This window comes from Copadichromis virginalis, linkage group LG8 (assembly GCF_057382275.1).
Source record: "Copadichromis virginalis isolate Kocher_CV1m ecotype Utaka linkage group LG8, C_Virginalis_male_GT1.1, whole genome shotgun sequence".
Classification (NCBI taxonomy): Eukaryota; Metazoa; Chordata; class Actinopteri; order Cichliformes; family Cichlidae; genus Copadichromis; species Copadichromis virginalis.
Window position 1 is genome coordinate 21,871,624 of NC_140625.1, and position 27,887 is coordinate 21,899,510.

General features: G+C 39.5%; 4 protein-coding genes across 7 annotated transcripts in view; 1 reads left to right on the forward strand and 3 right to left on the reverse strand.

Moving 5' to 3' along the window:
- Nucleotides 1-10: 10 nt before the first annotated feature.
- On the reverse strand, nt 11-3,175 carry uros (uroporphyrinogen III synthase). 2 transcript variants are annotated; one of them, XM_085466538.1, is made up of 10 exons: nt 3,107-3,175; nt 2,581-2,652; nt 2,410-2,493; nt 2,223-2,319; nt 2,012-2,086; nt 1,080-1,154; nt 890-973; nt 674-759; nt 497-595; nt 11-398 (listed from the first exon to the last, which is right to left on the reverse strand). In XM_085466538.1, the coding sequence occupies exons 2-10, from the start codon at nt 2,641-2,643 to the stop codon at nt 276-278; spliced, it is 786 nt and encodes a 261-aa protein (XP_085322664.1). In that variant the 5' UTR covers nt 2,644-2,652; nt 3,107-3,175; the 3' UTR covers nt 11-275. The 2 variants fall into 2 exon arrangements, with proteins under 2 accessions (XP_085322664.1, XP_085322665.1); XM_085466539.1 differs by lacking the exon at nt 3,107-3,175 and adding an exon at nt 2,947-3,094.
- On the forward strand, nt 2,491-7,788 carry bccip (BRCA2 and CDKN1A interacting protein). 3 transcript variants are annotated; one of them, XM_085466535.1, is made up of 8 exons: nt 2,491-2,549; nt 3,503-3,651; nt 3,935-4,009; nt 4,097-4,177; nt 5,080-5,169; nt 5,287-5,474; nt 6,078-6,246; nt 6,462-7,788. In XM_085466535.1, the coding sequence occupies exons 2-8, from the start codon at nt 3,511-3,513 to the stop codon at nt 6,630-6,632; spliced, it is 915 nt and encodes a 304-aa protein (XP_085322661.1). In that variant the 5' UTR covers nt 2,491-2,549; nt 3,503-3,510; the 3' UTR covers nt 6,633-7,788. The 3 variants fall into 3 exon arrangements, with proteins under 3 accessions (XP_085322661.1, XP_085322663.1, XP_085322662.1); XM_085466537.1 differs by lacking the exon at nt 2,491-2,549 and adding an exon at nt 2,567-2,698; XM_085466536.1 differs by lacking the exon at nt 2,491-2,549 and having other exon boundaries at nt 3,406-3,651.
- On the reverse strand, nt 7,310-14,587 carry dhx32a (DEAH (Asp-Glu-Ala-His) box polypeptide 32a). The gene is made up of 11 exons (XM_085466533.1): nt 14,327-14,587; nt 13,517-13,710; nt 11,901-12,273; nt 11,572-11,811; nt 11,394-11,487; nt 10,889-11,038; nt 10,136-10,327; nt 9,813-9,953; nt 8,206-8,396; nt 7,931-8,118; nt 7,310-7,688 (listed from the first exon to the last, which is right to left on the reverse strand). Exons 1-11 carry the CDS (start codon nt 14,585-14,587, stop codon nt 7,490-7,492), a joined length of 2,223 nt encoding a protein of 740 aa, XP_085322659.1. The 3' UTR covers nt 7,310-7,489.
- Nucleotides 14,588-17,857: 3,270 nt separating this feature from the next.
- adam12a (ADAM metallopeptidase domain 12a) overlaps nt 17,858-27,887 on the reverse strand; it is a 79,583-nt gene continuing 69,553 nt past the window's right edge. The window contains exons 15-23 of the mRNA XM_085466541.1: nt 27,737-27,845; nt 27,013-27,211; nt 25,459-25,536; nt 23,740-23,848; nt 23,380-23,515; nt 23,010-23,124; nt 21,640-21,900; nt 19,732-19,907; nt 17,858-19,649 (exon numbers count right to left, since the gene is read on the reverse strand). Of these exons, the coding sequence (XP_085322667.1) occupies nt 19,580-19,649; nt 19,732-19,907; nt 21,640-21,900; nt 23,010-23,124; nt 23,380-23,515; nt 23,740-23,848; nt 25,459-25,536; nt 27,013-27,211; nt 27,737-27,845 (1,253 nt within the window). The 3' untranslated portion in view covers nt 17,858-19,579. The remainder of the gene's footprint in view (nt 19,650-19,731; nt 19,908-21,639; nt 21,901-23,009; nt 23,125-23,379; nt 23,516-23,739; nt 23,849-25,458; nt 25,537-27,012; nt 27,212-27,736; nt 27,846-27,887) is intronic.

Below are 27,887 nucleotides of genomic sequence, written 5' to 3' on the forward strand. Positions count from 1 at the left end.
AGACAAAACCTTCAATATTATCACAATGATTGCCTTTTATTTTCTCAGTCATTTTCTTACATCATATAAAGCTAATTATAATTTTATCTTAGACTTTCCTGGCTCTGGTGCTGCAAAAAATAACTTTTTTCTTTCAGTGCAAAAATAGCAGAATCATGTGTCCAACAACAATAAAGATGAGCAGTAAACCAGTAAAATACACAAATAACAGTACATATTTACATGTATAATAACAACAAACACCAAAGATGAGGCAGGTGGATTTTAAAAGCTGGTCACTGCAGAGTTTTAGCTATCGCTATCGCCAGGTGTTCAGCTGTTGGCTTTTCTGCAGTGCAGCTGACACAAAGGCCTTCTGCTGCTATTGCATCTTGTGTAGTAGGCCCTATGGCTGCAAACTGGAAACAAAGACATTTATGTGAGTAAAGCTCTGTTAAGCACTTCAGATTCATGCATTATTTAAATCTATCTGTGTATGACTGTGAGGAAGATGCACCTTTATTTGAGTCAGCTGTTCAGCCGAGAGCCTCCGCACCACTTCAAGGCAAAACTTCACTCCTGATGGACTGAAGAAAGCTATGCTTGCTGGAATGCCCTATAAGCACACAAACAAATGAACAGCTGCTATATTGAAACAAATAAATAAATACAAGCAATAAGAATGACACTTTACCTGCTCTTTGAAATAGTTCTTTAGATTTTTCTCCAGATTGGGATGCTCTGCTGTTTGATAGACAGTTAATGTCTCTAGGGGCACTCCTGGAAACAAAGAAACAGATCCCAACAGTGATAAAGATAGTGCAATTATTATTTTATAATTAGAATAATCCCAATGGGAATTTTATCACCTTGACTTTTAATTGTCAGGCACAACAGGGGGAATGCTTACCATTTTCCCTTAAAGCCGTGGGCAAGACTTCCCTTTTGATTGAGCCACAGGGGAAAAAAAGCGGTGGGATATTGGTGGCCTCTCCTATGACGGGAATTATACGTGAGATCATATGAGTAATAAGAGCAATCATAAAATTACTATTAAAATTAAACTGTGAGGAATGTGAGACTCCAAATTTACGCCGTACGTTCAATAATAAGTCGTGATAGCACCTCTGCTGTCCCTGTGTCCTCTCCCAAAGGGTTCAGACCTAGATTCTGTACTGTATGGGATAAAAATCATGAAAAGGAAAAAAATTGATAAGCTTTACAGTAATGTGGTAAATTCTTGAACCACCCCACATTTATTTATATTTTGCTAGAAAATGGGAAATAGGCGCAGCGATGTTTTTAAAAGCAGAAAACACTAAAAAGACATTACGGTCTAGTCTTTTCTAAGTTATCTGCTATGTGTAGACACAACAATTGTTCATTCCTTGACTTGGGTGCATTTTTTTATACTTGATGCATTCATAGGCCAGTGTTAAGTGGCTTAACAACCAAACCACATTCCTCTGAAAATGGCACAGTACAAAGCCTGGATTGAAAATAAGTGGAAAAACCAGCAAATGTCAAAAGACAAATTTGAAAGACTTTCTGAAAGCCTGGATGAGTAACTCAAGAGCACTTTGAAGAATTACAAGGACGTCTGAGTCCTTGGAAGTAAAATACAAAGAAATGAGGGTGGCTCAATACTTTTGCACAGTCTGCTAAATACTGACATAAGAGTGTGGCAGAGAAAACACATTCAATCGTTTCAACTAATTCAATAACTAAATTAGAAACTCACTGAGAGACTCAAAATAAAAACCCACTGTCAAATGTTACTGAAAAGAAGAAGCTAAAGCACACATGTAGAAATTGTTGCACCTGCTTGTTTTGTAAAGACACAGAACAATCACTAACGACAAACTGTCACTTGTGTATAACAAATGGCTGAAGGTAGACAAAGCATTTCACACATCACTATGAGCACCAGGTGCCCGACACACTCTGGTGCAATTAGCACAAGTTTACAAGGAGCTCAAGACGCAAAGGAGGATTCTGGGAGAAATTACCTTTGTCCATAGATGTGACTCACCTAATGAAGCGGTGGCCTTCCCAACCACATAGATGGACTTGGTGTTCCATTTGTTTTTCACTGCTTTGTGCCATTCTCAAAAGCACAACATACACTGGGCATTACAGAAATGTACTACACAAACTTAACTTGTATTTTTAAGATCTTTACCAAAAAAAAGTCATTTATATCAATGATATACAGAAGCTTGGAGAAAAGTAATGTTTATCACCTTCCCTTCTTTCATCCTCTTCCAAACACATCCTTACAGCCTCCACTGCTCTTGGACTGGTAAATATGAGCCCACCGTATTTCTCTGGTTGGAAAAGCTGGAATAAGCAACAAATACATAAATCCATTGAATATGCAAACTGTTAAAATGAACGAATTAATGAAAGGACAATGGAACAACAATTCACCTTATCTGTCAAAGTGTTTAATGACACAAACTTAAAAGACAGCACCGGAAGTAGGGTTCCTTTATGTCCTCGTGATTCCAGCTCCTTCGGAGTGAAAATAATAACTGTTCAACTGACAAATTTTAAGAAACTGGTTAAAGGTTAGTTGATTTAACTGTAAAGGGCGTGTACCTTAATATAGGGATCAGGTCCAGACTCTCCATCTTTTGGTTCTTTAAGCAGCAATACACGCATCTTGAAACACTGGATTATTAAAATAACAAAGATGGTTAATTCCGAACAAACTAAGGTAAAATAGGTTTACTAAGGTCTGCAATAATGTAAAGTCACAGGCTTAAAGCTACAAAAACACTGAGGACAGTGGGTGTGAAGGCACTTTAAGCAACGTTACACCCTAAAACGGTCACATGCTGATAAGACTGTTGTTGAGTCACGATCATAAGACTGTACATGAACAGCGAATAAATTAAGCGAATGGGCCATTTTAGTTGAAAGTGTATGTTTAGTGTCTTCTTCCGTAAGAGTGTTCTTGTTTACCCTAGCAAGAGACGGTGCATGACAGACTATCTACGGTAGCCATTAACAGAACCTGTCTGTGATAAAGTGTGATAGAAGCGAATATTTTATCCGCGTATAGCTACAGTGACACGAAGTACAAACGGTGAAAAAGACGAAATATTAGGCAAAATTTATGTACCTCTAGTGTTCATTCAGACTTTCATCATCCACGGTCGAGGAGGGGAGACAGAACACTGTCTAATTTACTAACCTTGTAAAATAATCGTATTACAAGTAATATTACAAGAATGTGTTTATTTAATTTAAAAATATAGTATCAATAATTTAAATTAATATCTACTACACGTGACAAAGAGTTCGGGGGCATCTGAATTTATTTTCGTCCCCGTTTTATAGAATGGTTTATTCCATTTCACCAACAGGCGACAAGCCGACATTGAAGCTCTGAATGTGGATTTAATAAGCGGCAAGCCGTGTATATGTGGAGCCATAATGGCGGCTTCAGGGTTTTAGTTTCGTAGCTGATAGTTGCTAGTCTTTGCCCCGCCCACTTAGTAGACACGTGTGTTTTAAGTTTGCAGCATGGCTTCATTGGCTAAGAAAAGGGCAGTAGGTTTTGGTGAAAAACCCGAGGAAAGTGACAACAGCTCCGATGAGAATCCAGAGGAGAAAGACGATTCCGGAGAAGAGGACAGTGAGGCGTCAGATGAGGAAATTAATGAGGTAAAAGAACAAACACGTCTTAGAAGGGAGGCATGGCCTTGCTAACTAGTTAGCTAAGTCAGCAGTAGGGCTAATGTGAACGGGAATGCTCATGAAAATACTTTTTTGGTTAATCATGTGAGAAAAGAAATAACTAATATACTAGAAAATGTTATTTCGAAGATACTGTACTTGAATACGCTGTAATAAGTTAACCCTGTGAAACTCATATCGGAAAGTTTCGCACAACTAATCAGAGAATGGGTTACAATAAAACTTGCAATTACGACTTCTACGCTTTCAGGAGGTCGTTGTAGACTTTGAAGCTCACACCATCTCAGACAATGACTTCAACGGCATAAAGAAGCTGCTGCAGCAGGTTTGGGTTCACTATTGTTATTTCACGTTTCAAATACTGTGTGCAAGCAGCTGTCACTGACGTCATTTCTGTTATGTTTGGATCCAGCTTTTCTTAAAAGCTCATGTGAATACATCAGAGATGACAGACATCATCATCCAACAAAATCATGTTGGAAGTGTCGTCAAGGTGAGTAACTCGGTAGTTAAATATAAAAAGGATTTGTTCATTATTTTTGTTTATTTCTCCAGTTTCAACCCAAAAACAGCTGTGCTCAGAAGTTTACATACATGATCAAGGAAATATATGTCATGAAAATTTGGGCTTTCAGTGATTTCTTTGAACTGTTCATCTTAATGCAAACTATGCATACTGCACACATCTTAATGACTTAAAAAAACTGCATTTGGGAGTGCATGTTTGAATTTCTTTTGGAGTTTTATTAATCCAAATGGGATCAGAAGCAAACATGAGGAACCAAAGGGCTGAAATATATACATACATTTATTTACATTTTTGATTAGGGGTGTTGAAGGTTATACAGTGTCTTGACTTGATGAGGCCAAGGCCTATTTATCTTATTTGTAATCATTATTTACTACAACTGGTAGTTTATTTTTAACAGCAATACTAGAGCAGTTATTCGAATGTGGGACTACTTTGCCAACATCTGGACAAAGACTTAAACTGTCACCCTGAGATGAGTTGTTTTGAGAGTTGTTTTGGATGTTCAGGAACCACCAAAGTTCAAGCCGTGAACTGGAAACTGCTGGAACACCAGCGTCAATTCACTGTCCACAGAGAATCCTTTGAACCTAAGAACACTATACCGGTACTTTCAAACATGGTGGTGGCAGCATGATGCTCTGGAGCTGCTTTGCTGCTAACAGCATTGCTACATTGTACAAAGTGGATGGCAACATTAGGCTGGAATAAATTCAAATTTGTGCACCAAAGTGTTTTCTTTTTTAAAAGATTTATGTTGTGCAATCATTCCACCAGGAAAAGGAACAGGGAAAAAAATCATTCATGCTCATTCACATTCATTTCTTAGCAGCTGTTTATTTACTTGTCTCTCTACTATGCTCCAGCAAGCTGAGGTGCCCGAAGACAGCGACGATGATGACGACCCAAATGAAGTGTTTGGCTTCATCACCATGCTCAACCTCACAGAGAGAAAGGTCAGATGACTAGCAAACTAAAACGAATTAGTCTTGAATGGGCTGGAATATGTCAGTGTTTTTGTTTTGTTTTTTTTAAATATAAATTGTCATACCTACGTGTGGAACTGTTCACAGGGTGTACAATGTGTGGAGGAGGTGAAGGAGCTGATTGTGGATCAGTGTGAGAAGAATGCTTCTCATATTGTGACAGAACAGCTGGAGAAGATCTTTAATGATAACAGCAAGCCTGTGGGGCTGCTGCTAAGTGAGCGCTTCATCAATGTGCCTCCACAGATTGCCCTTCCACTGCACAAACAGCTCCAGTAAGTTCTGCTTTACCTTCTCATTCCATCTTTAGTGTTTTGTTATTGGAGTGAGAGCAGGTAGAAGATGGTCAGGATGGTGTTTGAAAACATTGAAATAAGACAGAACATGTGCAATACTTTGCAAATCTTATAAATCAGCATTTTATTCACAGTAGAATGTATGAAATATATCAAATGTTTAAACTGAGACCTTTTTAGTATTGCATGAAATATATTAGCAGCAACACATCTTAAATGTTGGGACAGGTCCATGATTACTATAGTGTAGGATCCCCTCTTAACAACTGTTGAACATCTGGGAACTGATATTTACCAGTTAACCTAATTGGCTATAAATGATTCCAGCTTTTTCTTTTTAATACCACTTACTTTTCCACCTTTTTATTGCTCTCATCCCAACATTTTAATACATGTTGCGGTCATCAAATTCAAAATACGTTTTTTATTTTTTATTTATGAAACATTTGATGTTTTGTGTTCTATTAATAAAATATGGTGGTGAGATTTGGAAATGATTCCATTCTGTATTTATTTTTAATAGAAACTAGGAAAAACATCCATTTGTGTGGGTTAAAAGATTTTCATGTTACGGTCCTTTAGGGAAGAAATCGCTGAAGCTCAGAGGACAAATAAGCCCAGTGGGAGGTGCCACTACTGCCTGATTATCAGCAAGACCTGTAGAGAAGAGACCAAGAGCATCCCAGTCACAGGAGGAGCTCCCAAAGAGGAATACATGTTTGTCAATGCAGAGGAGGAATTCTTTTATGAGGTAAAGCGGGGGGGAAAAAACCTGCACAGATTTCAAGGTTTTAACTAAATATTTATTATACACAGGGCTACTTACTTAACAGTATCTGGGTAATAATACAGCATTTCGTTAACTCATGTCAAACTTCAGATAAATATTTATTTAAACAGCCATCTGATAACCTATTCAATATATTTATACTCTGATTTCAAGCCTGGTCCGTGTTTGCCTTACAGCAAGCCATCTTGAAGTTCCACTACACAGTCCAAGAAGAGGCAGACTCCTGTTTAAGTGGGAGGTGGTCATTTACGGATGTGCCCATGAAGCCTTTTAGGACTGTGATGCTGATACCCACAGACAGAATGCCTGCCATCATGGAGAAACTCAAAGAATATCTATCAGTGTGACCTTCACAATAAACCAAGACACCTATGGACACAGTGACAGCTTTCAAGCTTCTGAAAAACATTCAGTATATTCAATTTTTGTACAGTTGACTTTAGGAATGCGTGTATTCATATTTAGAATATGTAGGGTGATAGTTTACCCATTTTTAGAAATTTTAAAGACAGTTTGTACAAATTGTAAAGACATAGGGAATAATCACATACTTGAATACTGGAAGAAACTACATGCAACTGCATATCAAAGGTGTTTATAGGAAGACTTCAAAATGAGATGAGTTTGGTGTTAAGTTGTAAACTGAAGAATGGGAGTAATGGCTACAGAGCAAATGAGTGGTATTGTAACACTGTAGGTATGTGGTTTTTAACATTCAGCTACGTGTTTCATCCCTTCAAGAGCAGACTTTCCTTGATGTACGTTCTAAGATAAACGGGCAAAGCACAGTTCTTCTGAGCAAGTTGTTTCATACGTATTTCAGCTTTAAAATCAGATCCTTGGATGTGAAGGTATACTGGCATTTACAACTTTGCATAATAGGGAAGTACATAGGAGACAAATTACTTTCTGCTCGAACATATTTTTTTTTGCCTGTGAGGTATATCAAATGACAGTGCGCATAAAGTCCACACCTAAGCAGTGTTGCGGAAAACCCCCTCACTCATTGTTTTTAGATCACAACTATTAAACTGCAAACTTTTCTATATTTACAGCACAGACATCTTTGCCTTCTCAGCACTGTAAGCACATTGGGTAGTACACATGAGTAATTTAATGTAATAAATTAAGCTTTACTGTATTAATTATACAAATGTCTTACAAGCATTCATGCATTTGCAGTCTAAATTTGTGATTTTTCAGTTTACTGAATCATACATCTGTCATACGTCTGTGTCACTGCTGCACAGCCACTGTTTACGTCACCACTTGTTGTTGCAGCTTCCTGTTTCTTCTCTTTGCGGTTTTTGGATCCCTGTGGGTCCAACATGTCTTGCAGTATATCTTTGCTTTCGCTAGGGGGCAGATTGTAGAAGAAGTACAGTGGTGCAATTTCAACGAACCTAAAAGAGAAATTTGAAAACCAATATTAAATGTAAAACATTTGTGTCAACACAAGATATTGTGTAGATAAAGAGATTAAAAATATTCAAATTAAAATGAGATCAAATGGCTCATGCTTACTGCAGTAATAAACATGTTTGTTTTACCTCTGCACTACACGACAGGTAATCCTTGAGACCTCAGTTCTAATCTGTACACAACTGTTCTGATGGGGATTTGGGGTAAAAATCAATTGACTTACGCTTGCGGGGAAATTTCCGAGACTATTCTCATGCAGTTTTCTGAAAGGATGTACTCATTGAAAACAACCCACTCAGGCAGTCCCAGCTTGTGTGACTGAGCCCCGTAGCAGGAGTGTGGGTGCACCTGGGCCATGTGCTTATGTGCAAGAATGAAGTAGTTGCCTGATCCGTCCACATCTCGAGCAATCTGGGAAAAGAACAGGCCTCGTAAACTTGAACACAATTGAATTGCTGGAGGTAAATTCATTGATATTGACATTTTGTTTTTCTGTACCTGCATGAAGAATCCAGCCAGCAGAGCTCTTTTGATGTTGTGAGTGTTAGTCTTGGTTCCAAAGGAGGGTTCAGAAATGGGGAGCTCAATTCTGTTCAGTGTGTCAGTCAACTCTGATCTAATGGAATCGGCTGTCCTCAACGCAGAATGATCTAGAAAATAGTCCTGGCACCACTTTTCAGTAGTCAAATCTGGGAGAAAACATCATGCACAGAGAGAGAAGCGCTGTGGTCAGCAGTATTTACGTCAAGTTTCTATCACAGTAAAAACAGTTTAATTCCTAATGCCTTTTAAATAGATCAGATTGAGTGGAAAAATGACAATGTGGAGGTAATTAATTAATTAATTCAAGAGTATCGTAATATGATTTACTAAAATTTCAAGCAGTTTGCCTCTCGGAATCGAAAGTTTGTTCTTGGGCTTAAATGAGAATGCATTTGGTATTAACATACACATTTTAGCTTTTTTTAAAAACATTTTTAATGTCTTCTTTTAACTGTTTTTTGCGTTAATTTTTAGAATAGATAGTTTATTCTGATCCATCTGGTTATAATTCTTCATGAAACTGAAATGTAACATCTGTCCCATAGGACACAGTCTTTGAATCTAGTTTTAATTTACCACAGTAGAGAACAAAGATCAAGTCATCAGTTATTTCATTAGGTACACCTGTTTCACCACCTGCTCATTGATGCAAATACCTTAATTTATCAAATCACATGGCAGCAGCAGCCCAATGCATTTAGGCATTGTCAAGGTGACCTAGCTGAAGTTCGGAGCGAGCATCAGAATGGGGAAGAAAGATTAAGTGACTTTAAATGTAGTATGGTTGTTATACCTGACGGGCTGGTCTGAATATCTCAGAAACTGCTGATTTTGCCAAAATGGGGATTTTTCCACACAACAATCTCTAGGGTTTACAAAGAATGGCCAAAACAGTAACAACAAGTGAGGGGCACACTGTTTCGACCTGATACAAAAGCAACAGTAACTCATATAAGCACTTGATTCAACCAAGGTATGCAGAAGATCATCTCTGAATGCACAAATGTTGAACTTTGAAGGAGCAGAAGACCACACCAGATTAAAGAGCAAAAAACAATTGAACTAAATTGCTACAATTTGCACAGGCTCAACAAAATTGGACAATGGAAGACTAGGAATGTTGAGTCTGTTAAGCTTTGGTTTCCGCTCTGAAATTTGGATGGCATAAACACCACGAATGCATTAATTCATCCTGCCCTGCATCAACAGTCCAGGCTGCTGGTCTAAGGGATATTTTCTTGGCACACTCTCCGGCCCTTACAACCAATCAAGCATCATTTAACTGCCGCGGCCTACTTGAGTATTGTTACTCACCGTGTCTATCCCTTTATGACCACACTGTACTGGCTCATTATCTTGGCTGCTTCCAGCAGGATAATGTTCAAATAAATAAAGCTCAAATCATCTTTAATCTGTTCCTTGAACATTACAGAGGAATGTTTCCAGCACCTTATTGAACCAATGCTATGAAGAAATAAAGCTGTAAGGTATAAATAATGAAGTGGCTGATGAGACTTATCTCTTGAAGAGAATAGATTGGTTCTGTTCAATGACAGTCTTACATTGTTCTCTCTGGTTTTGTTTGTAGGCGTTGTAGATGTTTATGAGGGTGAAGTGATCTCCTTCAGGGTGCTGGAACTTCCTGTGACACTGGACTGCCTCGTGGCTCATGGCAGCAGGCGGCTCCACAAAGCAGCTTGGTGCTAAAACACAACAACAAACAAGGTCGACTTCACTGAGAGAAACCACTCTCACCAAAGAGCATCAGAAACTGCAGATGAGCCAATACTACGCTGTCCACCTGGTGATTCTACAAACCAGTCAAAGGATCCTCACTTGTAACTAATCTTAAATTCTGGAATGGGAAAATCTAAAACGTACGTACCTGACAACATGGCTGTGATTGTCAGCATCTCACTCACACAGTCAAACTCGCAGGATGCTAGCAGCGCTTTGGCCATCTGAGGTTCCAGAGGGATTTCAGACATTATGATGCCAATTTCAGACAAGTTGCCATCATCGTCTAAAGCTGCAAGGTAATCGAGCTCCTCCAGTGCCTGCATGAGACCCTCTGGATCTGCAACAACAAATGGAATATTTTAAAATTTCACACATTTCATTGCTATATCTATTAAGGGGGATAAAATATCAACAGCAACTTGTGTCATCTGAATAATCAAAGACACACTCATCACAAATCAAATGCCTTCGGCTTTTATTTCTTTCCTATAGAGAAAATATAATTTATATAGCAAGTGCCTTTTGTCCCACATTTTCAAAAAAATATTACAGCACTTTTGGCATGGACTTCCTTTTCATTGTGCTCGTCTGGCACTGCAATACATGAGACATGTTGTGTAATCGTTAATGAGCTGGCCTCTTCTGTTCATGTTAGGGTGGGTCAGAGCACAGACAATGGTTAGTAGCTGGGCTGTCAGCTCAGCTAAGTCATGGATGACTGGGCTCAAACAGCTACACAGAGCCCTTCCTGAGTCAAAAACCTCCCACATGCGAATCTTTGGCTTGGGTTGTGAGAGAGATGCTGTTAGTGGGAACCAGTAAAAACTAAAATAAAGAACAAAACTTCTTGTTGTCCTGCATGTGTTCCAGTGGCAACACCTCTGGACAGATATTTTACCTGGTCTGTCGATGAAACTGCACTGTCCAAGGCCTGCTATCTCCATCCTTTTGAGGAAAAGAACTGTCGGTGTAATGTTGGACTCCAAGATCTGTGGGGAGTTCTCTGCAGAAGTTAGGCTTGCTTCTGGATACAGGCAGAAGCATTTACCTAGAGGAAAAAAATCAGTAAAACCGTTGCACTTAAATTTTGTGTTTGTTTATTTTGCTTTTTTTAAATAATGCTGGGAAGTTTTTTCTTTGGCTTTCTTAAGTCCAAATATTAATTAATATTGTAATATGTCCAAATCTGCAAGTATGAAAATTATCCAAATGAATGAAAGGATGATAAATTAACCAGTCTGCTTTAGTCTTTTCTGTTGTTTCTAACCCAAGAAGCATCAGATTTAGTTACCAAAGATGGCAGCTTACATTTTTTCAAAGAAGAAACTTTTTAGATAACTGCTTTAAGTATTGCCAAGTGAGGAGATGACATGACATTATACCATATCAGATCGTCCTTATACCTGATGGTCCAGACAGCTGCTTGCGAATGTCTGCCTGGCATTGACTGATGGGTTGAAGGACCTCTGAGCTAGCTCTTACTCTCGGATTGTACACCTTTACATAAAAGTAAAAACAGTGCTAATTAATATCAGAGGAATGCTCATTTAAGATTGCTACATCACTTTGGAATTAACTTACCATTTTCTTCTGGACTCCTGTGTCAATGACAAATTTGACAGACTCTGTAGCCCACCATGCATCCTCACCTTGACGGGTACTGAGAAAAACCTTTCTGGACTTTGTGGAGCATGACTGCTCAGGCAGGACAGGAAGTAGCCCTCCTTGGCCTGAGCACAGGACTACAAGTACCATTTGTCCCAACTGTCCACCCAACCTGGTCCCTTCTCTTTGGAGTATACTATAGGCACAGTGGACCTCCTGCAGGAGGTAGTGGGAGCGAAATTTAAACCAGATCACAACAGGCATTAGCACAGTGAAAGAGCTGTTTGAAATATAAAATCTTTTACCTCAGCTGAGCCTAAAAATACAAAAACATCTCCACCCTCTTTGGTCCGATGGATCTCCAGCACGAGTCTCAGTGTTGAGTAGAAGTAGTCTTTGTTGCCGTTGTTGCTGTGCACAACTTCAGCAGTGCATGAGGACTCTAGACTGATATGCAGGACACTGCCATAATGTCTCAGAAGCTTGTCTGTCATGGGCGGCACAGTGAGAACCACCACCCTGAGCTCAGGCCTCTGCAGCAGGATGTCCTTGAGGAGACCCAACAGAATGTCTGTGCCAACCGTCCTTTCATGGGCCTGGTCAATGATTATGACCCCGTAGTGCTCAAGAAAAGGGTCAGACATCATCTCTCTCAGCAACATATCATCAGTGCAGTACCTGATAAACCAAAGTGATCAGGAGGGTTAATAATAGAGGTTTATAAAACAGGAATAAGATACGGTCAATTTGCCACCATTTTGCTTGAGCCTGTTAGTTAAAAGTACACACAGCACAGCCCCCCCCCCCCCCCACCACACACACACACTTGGGAACAGCTAAAACCCTTTTAAGTTTTAAGTCTTAATTTTTTTGCAGCTGCTGATTTAAACATCTAGCAGTAATATTATCTTTTATGTAAAGTGGATCTCTGGCTGACTGGTGAGACCAGTATTTACCCTCTTTTAGCTCCCTTTCATTTCTCCGTGTCATACTCCTAAATATTATCTGGCTCTTTAGCTTTACACCATGCTGTGAAAATGATGCACATATTCTATAAAATAAGTGAGAATAGGGGTCATTTGCACATGGCACTGTAGGAAATAACACTCAGAGATGATCGTTTCTATTACTAACATTTACTTGATTAAAACTAGATCATGTGCAAAGCCCAGCACAAGTTTCAAAAGCAAAAAGTGTTTAGTGTGCATTGATATATTAGATGCAGTACTGTGCAAAAGTCTTGAGCCATCTTTCATTTCTCTCTATATATACACATCTCATTTTACTGGGAAAATGGATAATAGGATACTGTAAAAACAGAGTTTGTACATTTCTAATGTGGTTAAAAGTCAATATTTGGTGCAACCACCTTCACTCTTCTACATACCCTGAACTCTCTCAGTCAAGCTTTCACGTCATTTCTTTAAGTTAGCTTCACAAACAGTTCTCCAGGCTTCTTGAAGGACATTCAAAGCTCCTCTTTGGATGTTGGCTGCCGTCTGACCCTTAGTATCGACTAAGGGTCAGACGCATCTTTCAAGCGTTATGGCAGGTCTTCTTAAAGATTTACATATCTTTAGGTCTACCACTTCCTCTTTTGTCCTCCACTTGTCCAGTTTAATATTGCAATATTTCGGAGGATTCTACTACTGAGTGTTTGACATTTGGGACAATAACATAACATAACAAGAGTCGTTGAATATTAGGCTATACAGATATGCGCATAATTTCCTTTGAACTGGTCGACTTTATTTAGATCAAGAATGAGCTCTGTCCTTTGTCAGCAGTGAGCTTCCATCAATTAATAAGGAATAGAGGAAAGGAAAAAATTTAAGAATGAAAGGGGAAATTTGTGGATTATATTCAAATGATAGTCCACTGCTGGCAGTGAAATAGACACAGTAAGAGCTCATTAACAAACCTCAAAACAGTGTCAGAGGAGCAGCAGGTCTCCAGAGGGATGGTGTAACCAACTTCATGGCCTATGTTGACGTCCATTTCATCAGCGACACGCAAGGCCAGATCTACAGCCTGCTGTTTGCCGGTCTGAGTGCACACAACCATACCATGCTGATACTGGGCAGACAGACAGAACTCTGCACACCACTGAGGGATCTGAAAGAAGATCATTGATAAAAGCTTAAAAAGTCTTTATAGTAAAATATGATTCAGGACATCAGTACTACCTCAAATATTAAACAAGAGAATGTTTTCTACCACATCAGCTGTTTTTTCTCACTCACAAGAGTCCTTTTCAGATTATCCCAACAGCTTTTGTTTGAGCACACAGCAAAACAAACTGTGACAGGAGATATCCTATGCTATTATCGCTCATAATGCAAAACTGCTTTGGCAGCATGTGTCGGCTCCAGCGGATCAGGGCTTAGCAGCTGGAGGTCCCCTAACACCCCTGCTGGAGCCTTTGTGCAGACTGATGGTCAGGCAGACAGGAGTTTACACAGCTTCACAGTGACACAACATCATCTGCTGAGCTGGGCAGCTTCTGTTCACACAAGCATGGCAACACTGAGTGACAAACGGTAGTCCTAAATATATCAAATCGCAGGGAACATTGGATTAAGCATGTGTAATTTATACAATGTAGGTTATGATCTGGTAAACGCCCCATTATTATGAAGCTCCACATTCATCCTGTACATAAGTCCAGGTTCATAAATTGAATGTAAAAATTTCCTTACTAAAATAATAATAACACTGACTACACTCTTACCTGTGTACTCCTGCCAGTCTTTGCTGCCCCGGACACAATAACCAGCTGGTTGTTTGCAAGAGCATCCTCAAACTGACATCTGACCTTCCACACACTCAGAGTTTTCCTCTCCTTCAGTAACTTGTAGTAACGCGAGGAAAAGGGCAATCCATCGAACTGATTTAACTCCAGATCATCTCCAAATCCAAAAGTGTCTTCTGCGGGACTTTCTTCACGGTCAGGACAAACGTTCGGCTCTGCCAAATTATTTTCCTCCCACATGACATACGGGTTTATCAGGACTAGTGCGCATTAAGTTTTCTTCTTCCACTCCAACTACAGGTCCATTCTTCTCAAATCGGAAGCATAGAAAAACAGACTGCGTGCCTTTCCATCTGGCGTTTAAAAAAACAAAAATCCCACGCTATGTTCGCGTATTTGGACGGAGTACAAGGTGAGAGAATCCTTTTGCTGAGGCTTTTGTTTTTAATGTTTTACTTAAAGCTGTTCAAAGTTCGCAGCTGTCCACTTTGGAGCTTGGTGCGCGCAATGTCCATCGGTGCGTAATTTCATCTCAGCGTGGTTTCACACGTGTTTTGATTTGCGTAGAGCTTCACATGCACCAATAAGCACGTCCGAGAGACTGTCATAATCGCCTGCATATTATCATGAAATCACGTGTAAAGCAGTGAGGACACTTATGGCGTCGTTGTTGCCACCAGTAACAATATCTCTAAAAATATCTTTTCATGTAACGTTGAAAGGTACAAGCTCATTAAAGTGTATTAGAATTTCAGCAGTAGTCAGCAGCAGAGGCGGAGCCAGACATTTGAAACACCCGGGGCTTAGCCCAAAGAGTAGTATGCATGTGGGATTTTTTTTTTTTTTTTTTTTTTTTGGGGGGGGGGTGTAGAAATGACTGAAAGATTAATAGGCTCTGTTCAAAAAAGAATGACTTCATATAGGGAAAAATATATATCACATGTGCAGGACACCTTAAACTAGTTTTTTAATTAAGCAGCAAGGCAGAACAAGGTCAGGGCTGCATCAAGACACGAGGACTAAACCCCAATTCAACCAGACCCAGAACTGATCCAGAATTAAAAACAGGACTACAACAGTTCAAAATCAGGACTACTGAGGACTTAACCAAGACAGAACCAGAATCAGAACTAGATGATAGCACTAAAAATCTTCATAGACCTGCACTACACTTATTTTTTTAATTCTACCAAAGTACACTATTTAGATTGAGAAAAGTTTATATAATTATTCAGCCTTGTTGTGCAAACAAGCCTGCAGAACTTAATAAATACAGAATTTGAAAAATAACAAACCTAAAAAGAAACACTAGGTACGAGATACATGAGGACCTATGATACGGTGATACTTTTGGTAAACAACCATTTGACTAACATGTGTGTCTCACCTGCTCTTGTTCATCTGTTCTGTCCTCGTTCTCCTCTCTCTCCCTCTTTGTGCTGACAATCATCAAATATACAGTTGAAACCAGATATTTACTCTTCAGATAAAAACACTTTTTTAATTGTAACATCAAATCAGACTAAATGTTTATTTTTTTTAGATTGATAAATATAAAAACATATTTGTTAACTTTAAGAGTAAAGAGAGAAACTGTCTGTATTTCTTAATTGCAAATGGCACCAAATTGTATTCAAACTTGAGCCACACTTATGGAGCTCCACAGTTCTGTTCATGGACTCTACTAACCTATCAGAAGCTTCTTCAGCTCAGAATGGAATCGTCTGGAGTTTTCTTATTAATTAACAATAAATTTAGTGTACATGTACTCCTAAATTTGATGAAAGTGATAAAAATAGCTCTGTCTCTCTTTATTCTGAAATTTAACTAATTCAAAATATATTTCAATATTTATCTAAAACAAAAATTTACTCTAAATTGATGTTGTACAGTAAAAATGTTTTATGTTTTCTCCCTAAAGTGTATGTAAATATCTGGTTACAAATGTGAATATCCTGCTGTGTACTGAAATCCCTCTTGTTTTGCATAGAAATATACTGAACAACATACAAAGCATAATATATAAAATAACATTTACCTGAGTTTTTTCTTTGAAAGAACCCTCTAATGTCCATTCTTATGTTTCAGTACATAACTGAAACCGATTTAGTCGGGGAGGGTAAGAACTGAAAATATGAAATAAACACACGTAAGCTAAGACTCTAAAAAAAATAGCATTTGTTCGGCTTTTCATTTTGCCATTTGTTGATTCACTTGAAGAGCAAGTAACGTAATATTGGTCAAGTGATCAGTTTCATATCAATCTTTCGTGATGCACCGTCATATTTACATTATTTGTACAGTACGAATGATTTGCTTTGGTACCTGGTCAAACTTAAGCTCTCCTTAGTATGGCTGGCTCCGTCTCTCCAACAGCGCACTCACGGGCAGCAGCTGCCCCGCCCCCTCGCTCAGTCGCTTAGTGCCTGAGCTTGGATCATACCAATATCAGGGGGGGATTCACGCACAGTCGTAAATTCCCACAGTGTGCACTATGTGCTTCGAATATTGTGTGTACTTTTTGTTTTATACAGTTGTCAGCCAGGCATCTAACTATGAAAAAATTACACTCCAAAATACCCCGGGCTTCTGACAAAACAACCCGGGCTTAAGCCCCGTAAGCCACCCCCACGCTCCGCCCCTGGTCAGCAGGCTGTATATAGATGATTATTATTGTTTTTATATTTAAATGTTAGCTGGAATTCCATTTTTAACTTTATTTAATGTTACAATTATATTCTTACATAATTGGCGTTCATTTACAAATCACCTTACCTTTATCAGAGTAATAAATGAAACTATTTCAGCTCCTGATAAACAGCAAATCTGTAAAAAATAGAGCTAAAGCTCCTGAGAGCAGCCAAAAACAGATATGTCAGTAATTTTGATCATTATTTAAAGCTTTTAAACCCAATGTTTAGACACTTCACTGAGGTGACACTACGTCTCACCCACTGACAAATAAAATGTGACTAATTAGAAAATGCTGGCTGAGGCTGATTTCAAAAGCTCATCAGAAACATTTGTCTTCGTTAGCGCGCGGCCTCAATTTCTTATCAACAACAGATTTCCTCCCCAAAGTTTCCTTTCAGTATCCTTTTAATTACACACAACCACTTAACTCCACCACATCACTGCAAGCGAATCCTGATAGTAAGCAGTTCTATTGATTTAAGCCTTATTTCTATCCCCTATGGAGACCTTGTCAAATTGCTTTAAGAAAAAGGCTCACAGCATTAAAATGAGATAAGCTTTTACAGCAAGTATGAAGCCTTAGACTTTTCTGAAAATAAATGCTGCTCTAAAATGTTAGATCACCCTTATTATAATGTTTATTATTTGAAATGTAATTTAAAATTGGTTTATTAAGCATAAAAAGTGCCAGAGGGTTCTGACACTGAGGTTTTGAAATGTGAAGCTGGATGAAATCTTTTTGTATTTACACTGGCTCAGGCTTGTGGAATGAACATGTCATTGTTTTTTTCAGTTTTGAATCTTTAATTGATGAGTTCAAGTGTCGCCTGTGTTTCTGTGAATGTAATAAAAAAAAGCATAAAAAGTCAATAACAAATGTTTTCAGTGTAAAAAACAGGTTTACTAATACTGATTGTTTAAAATACCATGATCAGACACAGACACTAAGTGTTTTTTTGTTTTTGTTTTACATATGATGCCTTAAAGAACAATCCTTAACAAAAATTCTCCATGAAAAAAAATGTGCTCACCTGTAACACAACATACAAAGAACATACAATGTAACATACAAACAGGTCTCTATTAGGCATAGACAGACAGCATTGAAAAAGCAAAGTAAATAAAGCAATGCATGTAAAACTAGTGCATTATTATAAAGAGTATCAAAAGTAACAAAATTCTATCCATATCAGTTTTTAGCAGACATATTTGTGAACAACAGCGGTGCTCAAAGGAAATGTTGCTCATTGTGGATGTATATATGTATTTATATATGATGCACTGCAATCCAGCAAAAACATTAAGTAAACCAAAATGATAAAACAGTGTTCATTTTTTAAAAGATTATCTAAAATATGTAAAGTAGAAATGTTAAAAAAAAAAAAAAGGAAAACTAAAAAATGAACAGAAGCCCAGATACACTTGAGTGAGTCAGCATATACTGAGTAACCATTAAACATCATTTCTGTGGCAGAATGAAATCTAAAAATGTTTTCTTATCAAGTAAAACTGTCCTTTCCAGTTAGATAAAAACATGTTAAAAATGCACATATGAACACCGCAGCCAGACTTTGGCTGTTTACATGCGAGGAACACCTTTAAGCAAGTCATCAGTGATTCCATGATTTAATCTAGTCCTTGGTGCAGCAAGCATAGAAGGGAAAAAAAATTAAAAACACACATGACCTTTAGCAAAGCAAATATTTCAGATAGGTTTACTCTTTCTGAGGGATACTTTCTTGATCTTGGCTCATTTTAGATCTCTGTACCCGGATCCCTCAAGAGTGCATATTGGGCCTTGCAAATGAAAAGGAAATGGCAAATCAGTGACATTTCACAGTTGAATTTGTTACCTTTCCGTGATAAAAATGACGAAGAAAAAGGAACAGGCCTGGATTTCATTTTTGAGCCAAGAAACGACCCGTCTTCTTGATTGCAGAACGCATCAAAGATCTGTTGTATTAATATCACAATCTCCTTTGCTGCAGTTGTTTCAAGCCTTGTCAGATGGCCCAAAGTTGCTATGCAGAGCGTTACCCTTCAAGAAAACCCCAGTGGATTAAAAAAAAAAAAAAACTACAAATGTTGTTTGATGCTCCCATCTATCATTGCACAACTCTTTTGAAATTCTTCACTTATGACGCAAAACAAAACCACAAGGTAAAGGGTTCCCTTCATTTAAACACATTCCACAAAAGCGTCTCCGTTGGCACAATTTCACAGATCGCTCTCCTTCATAAACGTCGGCTGATGTGAAGGCGCGAAACGAAAACAAGTAATTCAAAATTCAAAGTTGCTACCATGTCTTAAAAGTGTCTGGCACAGTGCACTGCGTGGCAATAAATACTGAATATAAATACTTTACATGTACCTGAGCGCACACTCGTAGCACCATTCAGAGACAGAGCACCAAAAGGGACACGGCAGGTCTCCTGATTCAAAACTCAGAGAAGCCACCACCTTTTTAAGGTTTTTCAGAGTTTTCATAGTGCAAATCTTTTCAGTCTTATCATAACAATGTCCCTTCTGGCCAAAATCTCAGCTGCTGTATTTGACGTTGGCAATAATGCAAGGCTTTGGTAGTGTTGGGGGGTGCTTGGGACTCGGCCTAGAGGAAGAGAAAAGTGGAAAAAAAAAGTAAAAAAAATGTTTCAGCGAGTTAAATATATCCAGGTAAGGTTTGAACCCACCTGTTGAGGTGTGGGATAGGACGTGGAGGTCTGGGTACGGCAGGCACAGGGCCACAGACACTAGGAGGTCCTTGGCCTGCGGTTTGGCTCTGCTGAACAGAGGGACTTCGCACCAGTCGAGACCCCCTTGGATCAGCAGGTAGAGGTTTCTGAGGAGGACTGGGCTTCTCCAATTCCTATTAAAGGACAGACACTTTTAAATAATGATGGAAACTCACCACCAGGTGGCACTAACAGTCAGATAATTATAGCCAATGCCTGCTTTTCTTTGAGCTTTTCTTTGAGCTTTTCTTTGAGGCGCCGACGCTGTCTTCTCTAACCAACTAATAACAGGAAAACTATCATGCTGTTTAAATCTTCTCTAGAATACAGAGATCATGATTCATTCCCTACTCTTCTCCTGGGCTAAGGAGACATTTCCACAAACACCACAGAGAGAAAGGATCAACAGGGATGAACCTCAGACCTCACACACCCACAAAACAGTCTGTCTAAAACCCCGCTCACTTCCTCAGGTGGAGCTCTCACATTTAACAGTGCTTCAAAGCCCGCAGCAGAGAGATTTCACTCATGACTTATGTTCTTTGTTAACATCCTGGAGCTGCCAAACAGCTGCTAAAGATACAGTTGATGAAGCCTGCTGCCAACAGGAATCACTTTGCCATTTAATAGGAGCAGCTGAGAGGGCCTACTTCTTAAAGTAAAAACAGCCAAGAGCTTCTGTACGCCACATTTTGAACAGGTGTATGAGCTTTTATGAAATCGACGGGTGCTTTTTAAAAATTCTCCAGCAGTCAATACTGTATATTATCAATCTGCTTTTTAGAAGATGTTATCATGCACGCTGTATTGTGCTTTGTGTCTCTGTGTGTTTTTTCTGGCATCTTGTGCAATACACAGCATTTGTCACCTATTGTAACTGTCACCTGGAAGACATTTGTTATATGATTAAATCTTTGTTTTCGCACGTTGTTATTTGTTTTTTATGTATATGGTAGTTTCAACATAAATACATTATAGATATTTAATGCAAAAAAAGAAATTCGGCAGTATTCCTGGGGTCGCTGGGGTTCAATTATGTTCAGTTTTCTTGATCAATTAGTAACAATGGATGACCTTTATGCTTTTTCCACAGGCAAAGGTGACATTTGCAAACGTTTTCGATAATATTCAATGTTACAGAACCGAAACATAAAAGCAGCCAAGGCTGGAAATGAATGCCGACAATTTTTGTCTGAGATCCAACCTTGTTCATCTGAGCCTGAAAGAATCGTGCACCAATGATCTCCAATCAGTTTCTGTCTTTTTAACAACACTCAAACACTCAAATCATTTAGATTGGCTCTTTTTACTTCTGTCTCTTTGGGCTTGAGTACCTCCAAGAGTACAAATCAAATCAGTTTAAAGTCAAATAAGAATTACTATTTGGCTTTCTGTTCCTCTCAGTTTTGAAACCCTGCAATGCCATAACTAAAGCCCATGCAATAACAGTGGCAATAAGTTTGCCACCCTGTGATATTTGTACATACTTGCTCCTTGCAGTTGCTGCCCTCACACGCTCCCCTCCTGTGAGTCTGGCTCCATTTTTATTATTTATGTTGTGGTTTTTGTTGTAGAGCTCAAGCTTTGCTTGGATGGCGCTAGCTCCTGGGCTAACCTCGTTATTTTATGTGACTGTGCATAACTGTCAAGATGCCTCTGCTTTTATAGCACACGAAAGAACCATGAAAACAGTCGACATCAAAAAACAGCAATTTGAAAGTGCATCGAACATCATCATTTCCCCGGTTGGGTATTACAGGCCTGGGTAGCGAGTAAAAGCTCCCCAGACACAGCGGTGGCGAAATTACAGTAAGTAACATCATCGAATAAAATGTTTCCAACTGAGGAAACAGGAAATTCACTCACCATGACCATCCTGCAAGAGTTGTGGTGTGATGCACTGTGAAATGACGCCCCTCTGGGTGCGACGTGGATGTGAGGTGGAGGGGCTCGGTGAGGAGGAGGGACTGGGGGTCTCGGTTGCCCAGGGCCAGGGGAGAGGGACACGGTAAGGGAAAGAGGGACTGGGTGGCTAAGGTGAACTGGAGGGCACTGGGGCAGTCTATGCAGGCTGTGGGGAGGGAAGGGGGCCGGTGGGAGCCCCGCCTCTGGCCCTCGGTGAGGAGGCTACAGAGAGATTAAAGTTGAAAGAGTTTGTCAGAAGAGAAACCGTCTGCTTCCTATCAGAAACAATCATGATAATCTCCTCGTCTTCCTCTGCTGTCCTTCCTGATGCTTTCAAAGATACATAAATCAAACACTCCCACTTAGTTGCTCTCTATTCCCCCGAGTCGACATCAGGTGACTTCGTAAAGGGAAAAGACCACGACTATCCCATGAGCACTCGCTTGGGCTTCTTAAAAGATGAACACAGCTAAAGAGCCAAAATATGAGTCTTGCTTGATATTTAAACCTGTCCAGATGTGCACAGCTTAAACACAATATAAGACATACAAAGGCAGGCACACATGCATTCAGGCGGCAGTTTAATGCAGCTCCCAACAACTGGAAAATGACCTCACCTGCTCTGTGCCTACATCAAACAGCCTTACATCCTCTCTCTTTTTACCGTTGACCCCAAATGAAAACCACATGCCACTAACTGAAAACACCAATCTCATGGTAATGCACAACAGCTTACTCCACTTGTGTGCCACCCTGCAACACAAAAGGCTCTTCTGACACAGTTTCTCTTATCCTTCAGCAGCCCCTAACTCGATCGATCACGGGTCCCTTCCCATTACAAACTAAGTCAGGGCAATAATGTAGGGGGGGAGGTAAAGGCATACAGCGATGTAGGCACACAAGTACAGCAAAATGCGGTTTCTGCCTTGCAATTACGAGCAACAAGATGGCTTTAGAAGTCAACTAAGCAGCTGCATCAACATTCTTCATGTGCAGATGAATCAGTTTCTCTCTTAACAGACAGCTGTTAATGACATGAAATGTATTAGAGTGCCTGAACATGCTGCTCGCCACAGACTCCATTATCACAACCTCCTCTACAAGTCCATATGGAAAAGGATGATTTAATTGGATTTGAATGAGCTGCCATTTGTGTGAAAACAGCACGTCAATCTAGTTGAGAATGATGTGCGCTGTCGAAACAGCTGCGGCATTCCAGGAAAAATAAAACAGCAAGGATAATCTATTGCTGATCCTCCATTTGTCAGAGCCACATCTATTGGTGTGTATGCGATCGGCCGGTCAAAAGCAGATGTGTGCAATCTAGTGACCTTGAAGATGGTGGCACTGTGAGGCAGAGGCGGTGCCGGTCGGGATGGAGAGGTTAAGCTTGCTGATGGAGGCTGGTTAGGAGCTGTTGGTCCACTGATTGCGGCGCTTACTGATCTGTAATATAAAGGAGAAATTATATATCTGTAATTAAATACTTTATATTAATCATACACCAGTTACAATAGTAATATAATTTAAACTGTGCAATCAAAAGTAAATTCACCACTGTAATTGGATTCACAGTGTGACCAATCATAAAGACTCGCCCGCTCAATGGCACCTGTTGTTTTCATTTACGGACCTTGATCTGTTACAAAAAAGATGCATTATATCTAGAAATCATTCCACTATTACGGGCTGAAAACACACCTGATCTTCTCTATTGGATTTTTTTTGCTTGTAAATAGAAGTCTCAGTAGAGTTTTTCTCTTGATGCACATGGTCAGACCGGCACCCAGGACGACGAGTAGAGCTACCAGAATGCCCACTGTCAGATTCCCATTGTCTGCTCAGAAACACACACAAAAGTTTTGGGAGTATTCTCCAAGTTTATTCCATTATTACTTCAGAATTTCAGGATTTCTCACATGGAGTTTGTGTCTAAACATAAGTCCACAATTTATTGTATATTATGGTAAAAATGCTGAAAAATGACACTCTGAAAACCTTTAAATTTAATGACCTGAAATGTAATAAATCACTCCTGTGGTGTAACAGCTACTGACTTACCTGCTTGCCTGATCGGACCACTGTCCACACTCCCACCGAAACCTGCCTTGTCACAGAAGGGAGGCGCCCAGTGAGCCTCACAGTGACAGTTCTTGTTGTTATTGCACACCTACAGTATATTAAAAGGACAGTTAACTATTATATGAGACCAAGCGCCCCCCTATTTTTAACACCTTTTACACTCCATACATTTATTATGCTGCTTAAATTTAATAGGTTACAAATGAGTTATGTTTATGCAAAGGGATGCAGAGTGATTCAATACAATATCATAGTAAATTTCTCAATGTTAAAAAAAAATCTCAGAAATTAGAAATTGAGTTGCCGAAAAAAGAAGTAGTAAATTTTCATTTACTTTACAGCAAAGTAACAATTTCTCAAATTTAATACGATAGAATAAGTAAATGTGGGATTTTTGCTTGAGATATAAAGTGGCAGAAATAAGCTTCCTCTGAAGGGTGTCTGAGCTCGCCCTTAAGAGATAGGGTAAGGAGCTCAGTCGTTCGGGAGGGGCTCAAAGTAGAGCTGCTGTTCCTCTGCATTAAAATTACCCAGCTGAAGAGGTCTGGGCATTTATCTAAGATGCCTTCTAGACATCTCCTAGGTGAAGTGTTTCGTGGAAATTCGGGACACACTGGAGAGATTACATCTCTCTGCTGGCTTGGCAATGCCTACTGAAAGAACTGCAGGTAATGGCCAGGCAGAGGGAAGTCTGGGCAGATCTGCTAAAATCGATGCCCTCCTACACCCATGACCCAAATAAGCAGTTGAAAACTGATGAATGAACAGATGATAAAATCATTTCCATTCTTTATGTGCCGCATGAAGCAGACAGAATCGACCAACAGCCAGCCCTGCTAGGCTCCGCGTAGCAAAAATGTCTGGTATAAAATTCAGAGCAGACCCTTTCTCTTAAACCACATTTTTATAATCTCTCTCTCCCTCTTCCTGTCGTGCAGGAATGGTGAAGTCTAAGAGGATTCCCTATCTGAGTAATATGGAACAGGTGAGGGCCTCTCTCCAAGGCAACATCTTGATCTAATCTGTACATGCAGAGGTGCCCTGTCTCTTTTTATTTCAGCAAGTAAAACATTCCTTAAAATTTCATAGACATGTCTTATGGCGCTACACAAACAAATATCGCTGTATAACACCCGGACACGTTTCACTTTAACAGACAGTCGCAATTCTTTCGTCTGTATGCATTTGATGAAAGAGCAACTTAAACAGTCACAGTCACAGCCAAAGCCTCTGGGCTTCACCAGGAAATTTAATACTACAAAGCCATACATTTCATCTCTAACAGGACCACCCGTAGACATTTGATGGGTGGCATTTAAGAAAAATCTAATCTCTATTTTCCCCAGCTCAAAGTCAGACTGTGTGTCATTGCTCCGAGGGTTTGGCCAAACAAAGCCGGGCCTTCAGATTTCAACAGATTTTTCGGGACAAGGAAGACTGCCTGATGGTATGATGAATGACCCTTTACGCAGAACGGAAATGAAATCATTATGTCTAATTGATTGAACCTTTCAGCATTCAGAGTGATTGATTGCAAGGCAGTGTAATGGCTCTCTAGCCAGTGTGTACTGGGCATTCTGAACACATTACAGCCCAAACGAGCTGATGTGAAGACGGAATACGGTTTGTTTTAGGATTGACAACTATCACATCGTTTTTTTTCAAACAGCGAAACAGGATGAAACGTACTGTACTCACCCCTCGACCGCTGCACTTGGCCGAACAATCGTGCACACCGAAAACACTGACGTTCTGGCACTGACGATTCAAACACATCTGAAGCAGAAGACGACACGAAAAATCAACAGTGTGAGCTCAAAAACAATGTCAGTAAATTTCCAAACCCTTTCATTTTTAAGGTAAAAACAGATAGAGGCGCTATGCCCTTTCTTTTAATTTGCTTCTGACAGGCACTTCAGCGGTAAATCAGTATAGCATGAAATAAAACGATGTCACCACTGACGGGAATGTATCAGAAATGTATTATATGTCTCCTTAAAGGCACCAGACACAAAGAGAGTATAGCACAGCAGAATGTGAAGATGAGCTTGGCAGCAGCGGGCACAGAATGTAATGTCTTTGCAGATGAGGGCGGAGGGTAGATCCTCCTTAAGAGTCGAGGCTCATAGAGAGCTAAATTAGACTAAATGGACTAACTGTATCAGCGAAATGACCAATGGCTAGATTGATGAACACTAGGAGATGCCAAATAGACTGAATAATGTTAAGTCAGTTAAGAGTCTGAGCCAGTGCAAGTCTGAAATGACAAAAGGACACGGCTTAAAGAACTCCTCAAAACATCTTAGTCATGGCCTTTCACTCCACCCCTTCTCCACTCTTATTTCTCAGCAATAAGTTTTGTGTTTATATCGACTTACAGATTAGCATTGGTGCTATTACTTTCATATTTGTTTTTGTTGTTATGATTTTGAACCACGTTTTCTCTGTTTTTGTCTCTGTCTGTAGTTACAACCCAAATCAGGGACTGCAACCTATCTAGGCACTCTTCCGAATTATACATCCAAAGAATTGGGACGCAGATTCAGTGTGCTTCCTGTGTTTTACTACAAGCCACTTCCTGTTTTATTTTGGTAACCTTTTTCCATGTATGTCTTTTGTGCTTTTTTCACAGCATGTTTATGTTGGATGGAGTTCTCCACCCTGACTGGAAGTTAATAAGCACTTCTCCTTTTCCTTTTTTGGTATGTACCTTAACGCATACATTTTTAGGACAGTGGACCAACCGTTTTTCACATTCAGTGGTTTGATTTGATGTTATTTCATTTCTTGATTACAATGATGATGTTTAATATAAAAGAAAATCACCCTCTCTTTCATTTATAACTGTTCATTAAAAGATCTACCAGTTCTTTCACTGGATAAAGCAAGCCATTTAAGCTCCATTCCCCCTTTATATAGGCTACATTCTTCTGATTGACTGGTCCTCACAAACAGAAGGTCTGAACTGCAGGTAGGTGGGAGTGCTGTGCCCTTGAGATGACAGTAGACAACCTGTTTGAAACTAATCTTTTAGAGCCTTCAGAAGTCTGAAATGTTGGCCCATAGGGATTATCTGCACATATGCTGACCTCATTATTAAACATGAGGATCCATTGTTGTAACAGTATATATGATAGAAGATATGAAAAGCACAATAGGCATCTTTCATGAACTGCTCATAGAAATAGCAACATCTACTTAATCATAACTGATAAATGTAATGAGACTGAAAGCACAAGCCTTAGCTCTCACCATTTCATCTCCACACTTGGTTCCTGTCAGGACCAAGCCAGGATCAGGCATGTCATCACCCAAGTAGACATGCGTACCTCGGCACAGTATTCTTCCCCCTTCCTGAAGGGGTATGTTGGTTTCAATTGAAACAGCGTTGGTGCCAATTACTGGGCGATTAGCTCCTCCTTGACACTGGATTTTGCCACATTTTGCATCTCTGTAAACAAACACCAAGGGGAATAACAATACAATAATTAAATTACATGTCACTGTTTTGTGGATACGAGGAGCTTTATTTTCATTTTCATCTTTCTCCTTCTGTCCAATTAAAGAAACTGAAGAACAGGCAGCTCGTTTACGCCGTTTCCAGATCACAACTGAGATTTTAGAGACAGAACTTGTTGCATTACATCAAATGACTCTGCAACCCTCAATTAGGACTCCAACTAATGATTATTTTCTATCATCTAATGGATCCGCTACTTGGGGGGAAAAAAGCTTCATAAAACTGAGACACCAATCTGGCATTTTTGCTTTATTTTTCTTAACTACTGAGAAAACTGTGTCAGCCTCATTCAGTCACACAGAGTGGTGCCTAGCATTGAAAAAGTGCTCCTATTTCAATGAGGTATATGCATTTTTTATGAAATAGGTACAATATGCTTTATGTTCCTAACTGCATTCCATAAATCACATGCTATTGAATACATTCACTAGTTTCTATGGCGACATCAGGACTTACCGCACTTCACATTTGGCAAAGGAGCCTTTTGTATCCTTGCCACAGTTGCCATAAGGGTCTCCTGCTGAGTTGACCCTTTCAAAGCAGATGCCTGGAGCTGGCTTGGCTCCTGCAAGATGCATTAAACACATAAAAAGAAAAAAAATCGCAA